Source organism: Saccoglossus kowalevskii, chromosome 19, assembly GCF_978046115.1.
Source record: "Saccoglossus kowalevskii chromosome 19, keSacKowa6.1, whole genome shotgun sequence".
NCBI classification, from domain to species: domain Eukaryota; kingdom Metazoa; phylum Hemichordata; class Enteropneusta; family Harrimaniidae; genus Saccoglossus; species Saccoglossus kowalevskii.
The window spans coordinates 19451069-19464045 of record NC_140659.1 but is presented as its reverse complement, the minus strand read 5'-3'; the positions used below and the strand labels follow the sequence as shown (position 1 = coordinate 19464045).

At 37.8% G+C, this 12977-nt stretch overlaps 1 protein-coding gene across 1 annotated transcript; it reads right to left on the bottom strand.

Moving 5' to 3' along the window:
- Positions 1–2200: 2200 nt before the first annotated feature.
- Positions 2201–8313, bottom strand: LOC100377987 (cytochrome P450 4F12-like). Its single transcript, XM_006821993.1, has 9 exons — positions 8137–8313; positions 7875–8019; positions 6876–7048; positions 5656–5777; positions 5221–5482; positions 4277–4473; positions 3375–3511; positions 2660–2807; positions 2201–2387 (listed from the first exon to the last, which is right to left on the bottom strand). Exons 1-9 carry the CDS (start codon positions 8311–8313, stop codon positions 2201–2203), a joined length of 1548 nt encoding a protein of 515 aa, XP_006822056.1.
- Between the last annotated feature and the right edge of the window lie 4664 nt (positions 8314–12977).

Here is a 12977-nt window from a genome sequence, read left to right as displayed (position 1 = left end):
ATTTGTCTTAATAATAGTCAACTAGACTATTATTAGCGATCTTCATCATAATTTACATGTTTGTTTTTTAATATATGCAAATTTTAACCTCTGTTCACACATCGTGAATGACCTCTATTAGTATAAAAATAATTTTATATTGATAAAATTTGAGATCATTAAAGAAGTTTAATCAAGAATTTAGTGGCTACTAGTATTCGTTAAAAGTAACACTGCCATAATTGTTGCCTTACCGCCGTGTATGATACTTTTTTTAAGCATTATGATTGCTTCATGATTATTCAGTACTGGTTGTAGTATTGTAACATAATAGTTTGATTGCTTGTATAGTGTAACAAAGCTATATCGATTATTTTGCAAAACATTTTCTTTGAACAAATATATGCAAATGCAATTTGGGGACGCACAGACACTATTACATACAGTATAAAATTGAAAACTTCCGATTGGAAACGACGCACGAGAGTCTGTAATCCCATCCAATCACGTCATGCAAATGTCAATTCTGCATTGTCATTGGCTGTAATCCCATCCAATCACGTCATGCAAATGCCAATTCTGCATGGTCATTGGCTGTAATCCCATCCAATCACGTCATGCAAATGCCAATTCTGCATGGTCATTGGCTGTAATCCCATCCAATCACGTCATGCAAATGCCAATTCTGCATGGTCATTGGCTGTAATCCCATCCAATCACATCATGTAAATGCCAAGTCTGTATGGTCATTGGCTGTAATCCCATCCAATCACGTCATGCAAATGCCAATTCTGCATGGTCATTGGCTGTAATCCCATCCAATCACGTCATGCAAATGCCAATTCTGCATTGTCATTGGCTGTAATCCCATCCAATCACGTCATGCAAATGCCAATTCTGCATGGTCATTGGCTGTAATCCCATCCAATCACGTCATGCAAATGCCAATTCTGCATGGTCATTGGCTGTAATCCCATCCAATCACGTCATGCAAATGCCAATTCTGCATGGTCATTGGCTGTAATCCCATCCAATCACATCATGTAAATGCCAAGTCTGTATGGTCATTGGCTGTAATCCCATCCAATCACGTCATGCAAATGCCAATTCTGCATGGTCATTGGCTGTAATCCCATCCAATCACGTCATGCAAATGCCAATTCTGCATGGTCATTGGCTGTAATCCCATCCAATCACGTCATGTAAATGCCAATTCTGCATGGTCATTGGCTGTAATCCCATCCAATCACGTCATGTAAATGCCAATTCTGCATGGTCATTGGCTGTAATCCCATCCAATCACGTCATGCAAATGCCAATTCTGTATGGTCATTGGCTGTAATCCCATCCAATCACGTCATGCAAATGCCAATTCTGTATGGTCATTGGCTGTAATCCCATCAATCACGTCATGTAAATGCCAATTCTGTATGGTCATTGGCTGTAATCCCATCCAATAACGTCATGTAAATGCCAATTCTGCATGGTCATTGGCTGTAATCCCATCCAATCACGTCATGCAAATGCAAATTCTGTATGGTCATTGGATGTAATCCCATTCAATCACGTCATGCAAATGCCAATTCTGTATGGTCATTGGCTGTAATCCCATCCAATCAACGTCATGCAAATGCCAATTCTGCATGGTCATTGGCTGTAATCCCATCCAATCACGTCATGCAAATGCCAATTTTGTATGGTCATTGGATGTAATCCCATCCAATCACGTCATGCAAATGCCAATTCTGTATGGTCATTGGCTGTAATCCCATCCAATCACGTCATGTAAATGCCAATTCTGCATGGTCATTGGCTGTAATCCCATCCAATCACGTCATGCAAATGCCAATTCTGTATGGTCATTGGCTGTAATCCCATCCAATCACGTCATGCAAATGCCAAGTCTGCATGGTCATTGGATAATTCTAACAGCTGTGAAATTATCAGGCGGATACTCTAATAATATATATATACTGTTGTTATCCTCATATAATAATGTTATATCAATGTACATTTACGATGATTCATTCTAAAAATACATATATATATATATATATATATATATGCATTTATAAAATCCAAAAACAAAAGTAAGTCGTATTTATTATGTTATATAAATGTTCCCGTGGAAAAAATAAATGCATAATTTAGTACATGAATCATAATATTGGAGTTTCCTTTAGAAATACAATAAGTTTGCATGGTTCACTTCTTCGACAATCTAGGATGAATGCCCGGATGTATGTCTTGGCTTCACAAATAATCGCAGCCCACCCTCACTTCGCATCACGAGGGCAATGCGCCGTCTTGCTGGAACGCTCTCATCTATGACGAACTCAAACTTTCTCAGCAATAAAGCAATTACAGTTTTCATCTCGGACATAGCAAAGTTTTGACCGATGCAGTTTCTGTGTAAATGAAGAATGAACCTGTTTTTTTAGAGTTTATTGTTTTAATGCATGTATAATTGATGAAGATAAGATTGCTACTGAGCTTTACTATGACGACGAATAGAGGTGCTTAGGGTGTTGGTCTACAACAATTTGAACAGTTGTAGTTCATTTGTACTAAGAACTGTCCTCTTCTCGCCCTGACTGATTTTCTCGCATCGCGTAACTGACTGAGGCACCCGTTGAGTAGCAATCACCGAAACCGAACCGAACCTCTAGTACATACATACCTCGGCCCAGCAGAGAACGGGAGAAAGGCATATGGTGATCTGCCTTGACAATTCTCTGGCGTGAATCTTAACGGGTCATACACCTCCGGGTTGTCCCATATAAATCGATTTTCATGGAGACCCATTATCCCAATACCAATCCATATGCCTGTGAAAAAAAATAAAATTACAATTGTCTTCAATGACCGAATTCTGCGTCAAAAAAATCAAGCTGAAATAAGCAATTTGAATCACTATCTTGAGTGTTTTGAACCACTATGTAAGCAATCGAATCATTACCACAATATCTTGGTTGATTTGATTCACTACAGTGAACGTTTGAATCGCTCGCCATTTGAATTACTCCCATGGCAAATTCGAATCACTATCTTGAGTGATTCGAACCACCATCATAAGCAATTTCTGTTACTCTGATGAGCAATGTGAGTCTCTATCGTGAGTGATTTGAATAACTATCGCGAACAATTAGATCACTCCGATGAGCAATTTACATCACTGTTTTGTAAGTGATTTAAATCACTATCGTGAGTTTTTTGAATTACTATCGTGGACAACTGAATCACTCTCATGACCAATACATTTCTTTTTCGTGAGCATTTTTACAAGAAATATTTCTTTTTAAATTGTGTTCGTAATGTATTGCCGAAGGTCATGCCATATGTGCTTGTATCCAGGCATCAAATTCAGAATATTTGCATATAATAAGTGCACCCACCTTCTGGGATGGTGACATTTAATTCAGGAAATGTCATTGATTTTGACAACTTTCTGCCAACAAACGGCACTGCTGGTGTTATACGAAGGCTTTCCTTTATACACATTGTAACGTAGTTCAAATGATTTAAATCGTTCCTATTAATACCAGCAAACATATTGAAATGTAAAACACTACGATTAAGACTTTCGACATTATACAATCATTATTCGTTTTTTAGACAAAAAAAATGATTTTGACAATTTAAATAAAAAATATGTTAAGAATATTTTATCAAAAAATGTATTCCATGAGCTAAACAATAATGATTTTAATAATTACCGATTTCCCGAGAATATTAAAGACTAATTAAAACATGATTTGTTATATTTTCGACATTGTTATTTCATTTGTCTTGAATTTATGACTGAAAAAAGCTAAAAGAAATGTAGTGTATTCAACAACTCTTCAATAAATATCGTTTAACGTAAAATAAAATGAATCTAATGGTAACAACAAGATGCAAAAGGTTTTGAAAGTACTTTTAATAACATGAAACTATCGTCGTGCCAAAACAAGTTGCCTTGTTTTAAATAGTGTGAACAATTACAGACCATGCTTAACGCCCTCAAGAAAAAAATAACTGAAGCTATAAGCTCGGGTTTATTTAAAGGACCTATATTTTCATTGATAATGATGAATACATTGGACTATGCTTTATCCTGAACAGGCAATTCTCTTCAAATAACACACATTTGCGTATTCTGCCGACGAAGTAATAAAATTACACCTGTTGTTTCAGTGTGCACAAAAAAAAATCACTGCGCATGCGTTTGTCCACAGCATAAAGTATGAAACAACAACATTGAAATAAATATACTTTCGTCCATAATGCATTTTTAAAATTAAAAAAAAAGACTTACCATTCAATTTTGTCTTCTCCTTTCTTCTCTAATAAAGCATCGATTTCTTGTTGACACGTCTTCTGGTGTTCAGGGTTCTTTGCAAGATTGTAAAGACACCACGACAGCCCACTGGCCGTTGTGTCGTGACCTTCAAACATAAACGTATCAACCTCATCACGGATTTCCCGGTCAGTCAGCCCTTCACCGTTTTCATCCTGTATTAATATATACAAATGAATAATAAAGTATTAACTATTATTGCAATCATATTGTACGACCCATTTCTTATTTTCGTCAGTTGTATTTTGTTTCGCGGACCGCTCAGCTTATTATCATATATATAGATTTAATTGGAAAATTCAATAGGTACTTTTAAAGATCTCACGAGATTAAACAGCTTAGGGCGAGTCCTGGGAATTATGGGTAATCGCTGGAAAATACAATGCTCGACATTTTTTTAATTATTTTGAATATTTAAAAGTCGCTATCTGAATATAATTCAGCATAAATATGGCCACCTTGTAATCCTTCCGGGTGAGGAATTTCTGATCAACTTATAGAAAACGACATCGATTATTTGATATTCAGGTGTATTCTATCGGGACATTGCGACTGCAGGTGAGCTACGTAATTCAAACCTATAAGAATGCCCGGTAAAATCTACTATCTTTTATTTTACGGTTTGATACTGAACTAGACCAAGCCAACCTCTGGGCCCCACTCGACCTCTGGGCCACAGAATATTACAAATCCGTAAAATATAATATAACTTATAACTATCCAAATACCATCTCTCTGGTTGCGTTTTGGGTTCACGACATTTCGCGAAAAAATTACGTCTCAAGGGGAATCTCGGCCGAAATATTGATTTCTGCGCAAAATAATAGCTTTGTCTGACGTTTTGCATCCATCAATATTGCCAAATAAAGATAACCTAAGAATGTCTGTGCTCCAATACTCACTCTTGCCGCCAACAGAATATCCAAAAAATCGACATATCTTCTGTTTTCACAGTCTGTCTTCTCTCTTTTTAACTTGATGGTCTCTTTGCGTTGTTGGATTACATTTCTTGAATAGGTGTGTACAACATTCAATGCTTTCCTCCATTTATAACCACTATATGTGAGGTGGTATATAAGATTGCTGTAGTATAACGGGTTCTGAATACGACTGTCGACCATGAGAGCCAACTCCTTCACAGAATCTACATAACTGTTGCGTTTCCTGCGAATATGAATTGAGGACATTTGAAGTACAGCCTCTCAACTGGTCAGTTATAAATAGTCTGTAGTATTTCCTAGTAATCTAGATTGAAATATATTTCAATGTGATATTTGGAGAGGTTTTATTTTATAGATGTTGCATCGTAAAAATAAAAATAAATTATATTTTCTCACCCGTCAACTTGACAGTGAATCTCCTGGCTAAATAGGCATTTGATTAGGCTATGGAGCGTCAGTAGACTGATATGCTCAAACATTTCCAGTGAACCAGTGTGGCAGCGCTGACTCCATTTTTCCTGTAATTAGTGTGGAACATGTTAAAGCGCGGTGGTCGTCGCGCAGCGCGTGTTCGAATTTCATGTACATAAACAATGTATTTTACATGCGTTGTATACGTTGCTATGAGTCCCATATCGAACAGGACGCGGCGCGACGACTGCCGCCCTTTAAAAATGATGAGTTACCTTTTCACACAATCACAAAAAACCCCACTGAACTTGGCTGAAATACATTTTGTCTGATACTTTTATCTGATAGCTGAAACTGCCAGAACTACAATCCCTAGCAACCCTTTGATAATTGATATGTTGATGTATTTTGTGAATGTCAGCCAGGCGGATAACTGGGAATTTTAATAGTACATAGTATGGTTATGTATCGAAACAGAATACACTGTCTAAAATTATTACACTGGTTTTTTTACATGGAATTATGTGTGACGCGGATTTGTCATGAAGGCTTTATTCAGACTGCATCGGGGTCTGCATGTAGGACGCCATGGTGAGAGACACGGTGATAAATTAAAACTAGTAAAAAAGACAGACAATAAAATTCAGATATTAAATAAAAAAAATAAAGACATAAACGAAATTATAAAATTTAGAGAAATGATATAAACAAAGCAAAATTACATGATTCGAAAACAAAACTAATGCCGTTCACAGGTAACCATAGCAATATGAGATTAGGCAGTGGTACGCTGTACAATGAAATACATTACTTTCAAGAGATGCGTTCGTAAAGAACGAACAAACACGGTTAAAAGAAGCGTGAAAACCGTGAAATGACAATAAAGTACTCGTATATTCAGGGGAAAAAACTTCGCTTAAGATAACAAACACAGAGGGCGCTATATTCAGTAATTAATTATATTCAAACGCATTGCTAAATATTTATTGTGATGTTTAATGCCAGTCATGTACACCCGCCCTCACTCACTCAATACTTCATCCACTCACATCCAAAATAACACTGACAGGCTGTGCTAATATTATAAGTTTTCAATTATTTTCTCTATTAACGCATTAAATCTACAAATACCTACATGACACTCTAGCAACAATATCGACGCGCTTCTTATCAGTAAATGTAAAGTCCGACACTTTGATACTTACAATTAATGTATTGGTACAATCATTAAATATTCCAACATATGGTCTGAGAATATCAAAATGAAATCCCGGTGTCAGTAAACGTCTGTTCCTGAACCATTTATTTCCTTTACTTAACAACAATCCGTCGCCCAACCATGGTTTTACCATCCCGTATGTGAACTCATCTTTCGGTTCTTAAATCAAGATAATCATATTTGCTTCAGTATAATAAATATTGATATAAATTACAAGTTTGTTTTTATTATCATTGCAAATGCAGCTAGGACGTAATCTACTAGTACTCAAATTAATGGGCAATTTTCATTTCCGCGATTATTATTATTTTGCGTTTCTTGTATTTAATGTTTTTTTATGTCTCTATATTTCGTCATAGACAGCTTCGTGAATCATTCTGAGAAACAGTCGAAATCGCCCAATCGCCGTGAAAATAGTAATGCCATTTCCGTACAGTCACTTTAAAGCGGGAGTGTCGTCACCTGCGCATGCGCGGAAATTGAGTTCCAAGCGACGATAACAACAGACGCTAACAACGCAAAGGCTCATGGGTAGACGCTTGTTTGTAAATAATGACACGCTATGATCATATATAAACTGGCCAAGTGATTGACAGCACGAGTGCTCAAACAGCGAGAGCGTCATAGCAAGGGATTTCCAGCAGTATAATTGATAAGCTATGATGTCACTAGCCATCATTTCCCGCTACAAATTTGAAGCAGCAGGCCTTAAAGTCTCAATATTGATGTCGCGACGGTTATTCAAGGCAGTTAAATCATAATGTGTTAGATATATGCTGCTGGGTGTTCGATGTCGATACAAGCTGGACTATATTTGTTGATAGGGAGAGTATGTTGACCCTTGACTACTGTTACTTTAAATTAAATCATGTAGCCTACAGTGCAACGAGAAGTAGTTTCGAGACACGTCCTCACAACATCCCGTTGTATCATGCTGTTATCTTTAATTTATATGCAGCGTAATAATACTTATATTGTTATATACCTGTGCTTACTAGTACCGGACGTATTGTATCTGGATGAATACATGACAAACATGCAATGAACGGCCCTGCCCACAACTGAAAGCCATATTTCACGTTCTTCAGTGCATTAGTTGTCCACTGAAAACTGGCTTCATCGTTTCTAAACTGGAAATGAAGAGACATTATTTTTAATTTTCTATAATTTCACATCGATATATCGAAAATATGATGAACGGAAAATATTCACTGGTCGAGGATATTCCGTAATTTGAGTATGTATACCTTATCGAGGTCGCCAAGAAGAAAGTGCTTCTTGAAGCCTGGGAAAAACGAGAGCGCCCTCTCGTTATACCGGCGTTGCTTGTTGAGGTTCACCAAGGTGAGTGTGACTTTTAAGACAATAACAATAACTAACACCTCGCCGACCACACTCCTCCACAGAATGCCTTCGAAGAACATATTTTTTTCACTGCAGTGCTTTCCTCCCTATATTTAAGATATAGACATATATTATTTAAGATAACGTAATATTTTCGTGTGCGTTTTACTATGTCCCACATACAAAAAATAACCTGTCGAACCTAGAGATAAATTACTTCAAAGTTTTGTTATTAAAGAAAACAACAAATAGGTTCCAAAAACGATTATATTGTAGTGAAATAACCCTAAGATCAATGAACCATTTAACGTACTATTATAACACATTTTATGACACCGTTTTAGATTCACTTGTTCAGCGTAGTAGTATTGGTTTGCCATTTAATGCCAGTCAAAATCACCAGAGGGAAAACATAAAACGAGGTTTTTGATTTGTTTTCAGCATTGTCCGTGGGTGTAGCCTCATATTGTTCACACTAGTGCAACTAGATTGTATCACGGAACTCCATGATATCACCGACATAGAAATCTGGGTTTTCGCGACCTCGCATCGATCTTTGTATGGGCCGCAATATACAATGTATCAAGCTTTCAGGGAATGAGGCTTGTTTTCATTATAATCGATAAGTAAATGGTACTACGATTGTTCGGAAAGTGGCGCAGCAACTTCATATTAGCTTTTTATTTGGGTGAGGCAGTCCCAGGACTGACATACAGTAGATCGTTTCTACGCTAGAAGTCTCGGTCAGTAGATGTTCATTCCGCAGAGCCCACTCTGCGTCACGGTTGACACTTATAGTTACTTGACTGACGACCTGGTTGTACAGATGATGGTTTCGCGTTAAGAGTGTTTTGTACGCAGAGTAGAGAACAGTTCAGCGTGGTACCAGTCACAACACAACAGCATTTTTTCCCATGCAATCGACTGATCAACTGCTAGACGGTATCGATAAAATTACGTGATATATTTTCTAAGCACAGTCAGCTGGCATCGGTGTCGCTGGGTGTATCATATGCAAACAGCGACACCGATGCCAGCTGACTGTGCTTCTGAGCATGCGTAGTAGATTCAAATAACAGACGTTTTGTAGGTGTGTTTTGAAGGAGAAAAGTTTCTCGGCCTTTCACTTGAAACGTATGCCTACCATGCATCTTTATTCCTGACATGTTCTTTGAATATCACACAGACAATAATTATTATTATTATCATGCAGTATCGCGATACCTAAGCCTTGCAATTAAAATTAAAATCGAAAATCGCGGTTGAGAGGTGGTTTCATTCAAGGCATATACTATATGTAGCAGTTGCTAAACTGAACATTTATGGGAAAAGTATAGTCCCGAATAAGAAAAATGCGAAATGAGAAGTAGGTTTCCCGTTCCAGATAATTTGGGTAGGAAACACCATGCCCAACTACTAGTGCTTCTGCCAGCTATGGTGAATTCACCGTGTCTCTATTGTTGGCCGTGCTGTGCCTTATTTGTCATCTGGACAAACCAAACACCGAGACAATGAATCGTGTGGTACAATGCAACGTGCTTGGACTTGGAACTTCCTTGACCTCGTTATGATTCTTACGTTATCGCGTTCGTCGTTACTGTGCAGTGTAAATTTATCTTAACAATCTACAAGTGGCAGTATTTACTTGTATTTACCTACGTTGTTTGGGCATTAACCATGGTTATTTGATTTTAATTATTAATGTAATTATTTCTTTAATCATTTATGGTCAATAATTACGATTTGCATAGACATAACCGAAGTTGTCGGTGAATTAGTAAGCAGGTTTGCTAAGTTTTTACCCCAATACTTCGGAGACGACTTTCTGTATAAAACATCAACACTCATGTCTAGAACTGAACGAGTATTATTATGTACATCGTCCGCCAGCACGTTGTTATTCCGTTCGAACATTCCTCCCTCCACAACACAGTGCGGCAATTCTATTCATAACCGTGTATGTCACGTGGTTACGCGATAGAAAGTTTACTGACCAATAGAAAGCTATTGTTACAATGACTGCCAAAAAGCGCTTGGGGCTTTGCATTTCTGCTGTCTTCATCTTCGGCTTCATTTCTGTCGATATATGTTGCAGTGACACCATGAGCTCTTCTACTCTTCTATAATAATTACCCCAGACCATTCGTCCCGGTGTTATCGCTATCGCCACACGAGACTCCAGCTTGTCTCCTATACAATTTGACTGCGCACATCCAGAAAGAAGATGTAGCTGTGATTGGTGGAATACTAATGAGTTGAGTGTCAATCAAACGCCCACGCTATCTTTAGTAAACAAAGTCACGTGACACGCGCCATTTTAGTTTTGGCAGGCGATTTCAAGGCAGCACGCTTAACTCTTTCGTTCACAGGTTGGGATATATTAGAATGACTGACAATTTCACGCCACTGTTTTACATTATTGGCGGATTTTTCTGCGCTATCAATCTTTCTCTTACAAACTAGACATAGATGAGACGACAGAGTCGCTCCTTTCACAACGTCGCACTGGATCAAATTGGAAAGACGATTTCCATAAGTTATCCCTCCTGCTTTTCCTGGCTTGAATAAATTCACACACGACTTTAACTGTCCACAAACTCGAAGACTACACGAACACAGTCTACAATAGTCGTCCGCAACAATATGTATGTATTTCTTCGGTGTACTGATGCACGAATGCACCGTGACACGGTGTTTCTCGGGTGTCGCCATCGCTGAGAATGCCGCCGGCGCAATTTTTCACCCAACTCGCGATTCTGTTTTGCAACATTTTATCAATATTCCCTTTGACAAAATCGCCGACAAAAGCACCGCTTTGCTGATCTTTTGTTCTATAATTTTTAATGCAAACACCGACCCTAGTAGTAATTAGTAACGTCGCCTAGTACATATGAACGGTCGTCATTGCAAATCGAACATCCTTTTGAAATTTGGACGTCGGGCAGGCGATTTCAAGGCACCGCACTTAAATATTAGCAACATATTTTTCTGAGCGGTTGTTTATTCTCTTTCAAACGAGACATAAATGTGACGACATAGTCGATCCCTTATCCACCGCTAAGAATGCCGCAATGTTTCGTTCGTTTTGCAACATGCCACAAATCGTCGAAAAAAACACCACTTCGACGGAAGCTTGCGTAATAAGGGGGTTAAAACAAGAAAACAAATGCCATGTTTAATACATATCGACCTGTTTTACTTGCGAAAGATAACGGAACATGAACTCGTTTCGTGCGACTTCGGAACCCGAAGGAACACACCAACAACGTTGAATTTACCCGCTATCTTCCAAATATGGTATATTAATTTATTCAGTTGTTTATTTAGAGTGACGTCCGCGGTCGAATGCGATTGGCTATCGATGTCAGTGCAAAGGTCATATGAATATTAAAATTAAGTGGGCGGAAGGAAAATTGTATAGGAGACAAGCTGGAGTCTCGTGTGGCGATAGCGATAACACCGGGACGAATGGTCTGGGGTATATAATAATCAACAGTGGCGACAATACTATTACCACGCTCGGTGGTCGCAAATCTTGTAAAGCAGAATTTGATAACATAATGATTTACTATTTCCAGCGCGACTAAAAACAAACACATCAGACTCGGAACTAGGTAGCTTGAATGGATTTGGTCCAAATATTGTATTGCCTCACCATCCAAGCCAACACAGCTTCCACTGTGCGAGCGAATCCGGGAATATAGTTGAGGAATTGAAAATCGAAACTTATTTTCATGCATTGTCTATATTGTAATCATAATGTGTAGTGTATTGTGACCGACACATGCATGCACGGTAAGGTGAATTCGCAAAAGTTATATAGTGTTCTTCCTTACCTATATGTCACACACTAGGTTCTGACTACTCTGATAACATGCGATGACCGACGGGGAAGACGTTGACAGAATGATGACAGTCAAAACGTTGTCAATGAATACTCGAGTTCGTCGTTGTCCTGCCACAAGTACTAAGAAACTAGCCTGGAATACAGCTATTGAGAATTCCCTTTAGACACGTAGACAGTACAGAATTCTATGTCATCACTCTTTGGCTGTCGGTAAACTTCAGCACATTGCAATGGGAACTCGCATGCGCAGTAATAAGTACCAGTGTGCTCCCCGTGGTGTCAGCTGTATACGAATTATATTATTTATTAAAGTAAAGCATGGTATGGATTTGTTCAATCAAAGACAGTAGAAAGAGATCTTTTCTATTGGGTTCAATTGTCCGTAGACTCCCTGTATTGAGTTTGAAGCATAATAATGACATTCCAGAGGTATACATTATAATGTATAATGGAGACTCGGAGTTTAAATATGTGCATTTCTATTTAGTAATCTTTATTTCAAATTATTACAACTATTATTATTTTTGAATTGTGTGACCCTAACAGCTTAACACAGTACCCGTGATAAGTAGGCACTATTGAGATAATATATATATATATTGTATATTGTTACTATTATAATATTTTTGCGAGTATTAATCTAATACATGGTAGATTAATAAGGTTACTGGTGTATTATCCACAGATCTTAATAGGTTATTAATAAGGTTGATGTGATTTGAGCTGAATCGAGCCGGCATGCAAGATAGTTAGGCATGCTGGATTGATACATAGTTTGTGGGCATGTATCGGGTTGTTGAAGATTTGATATCATAGTTTAAGTGAATTATTTGTACGAAAAACGTTGCTATAATAATTAGCTTCGCTGGCTGCTACTAGCGCATTCAGTCAGGTCAA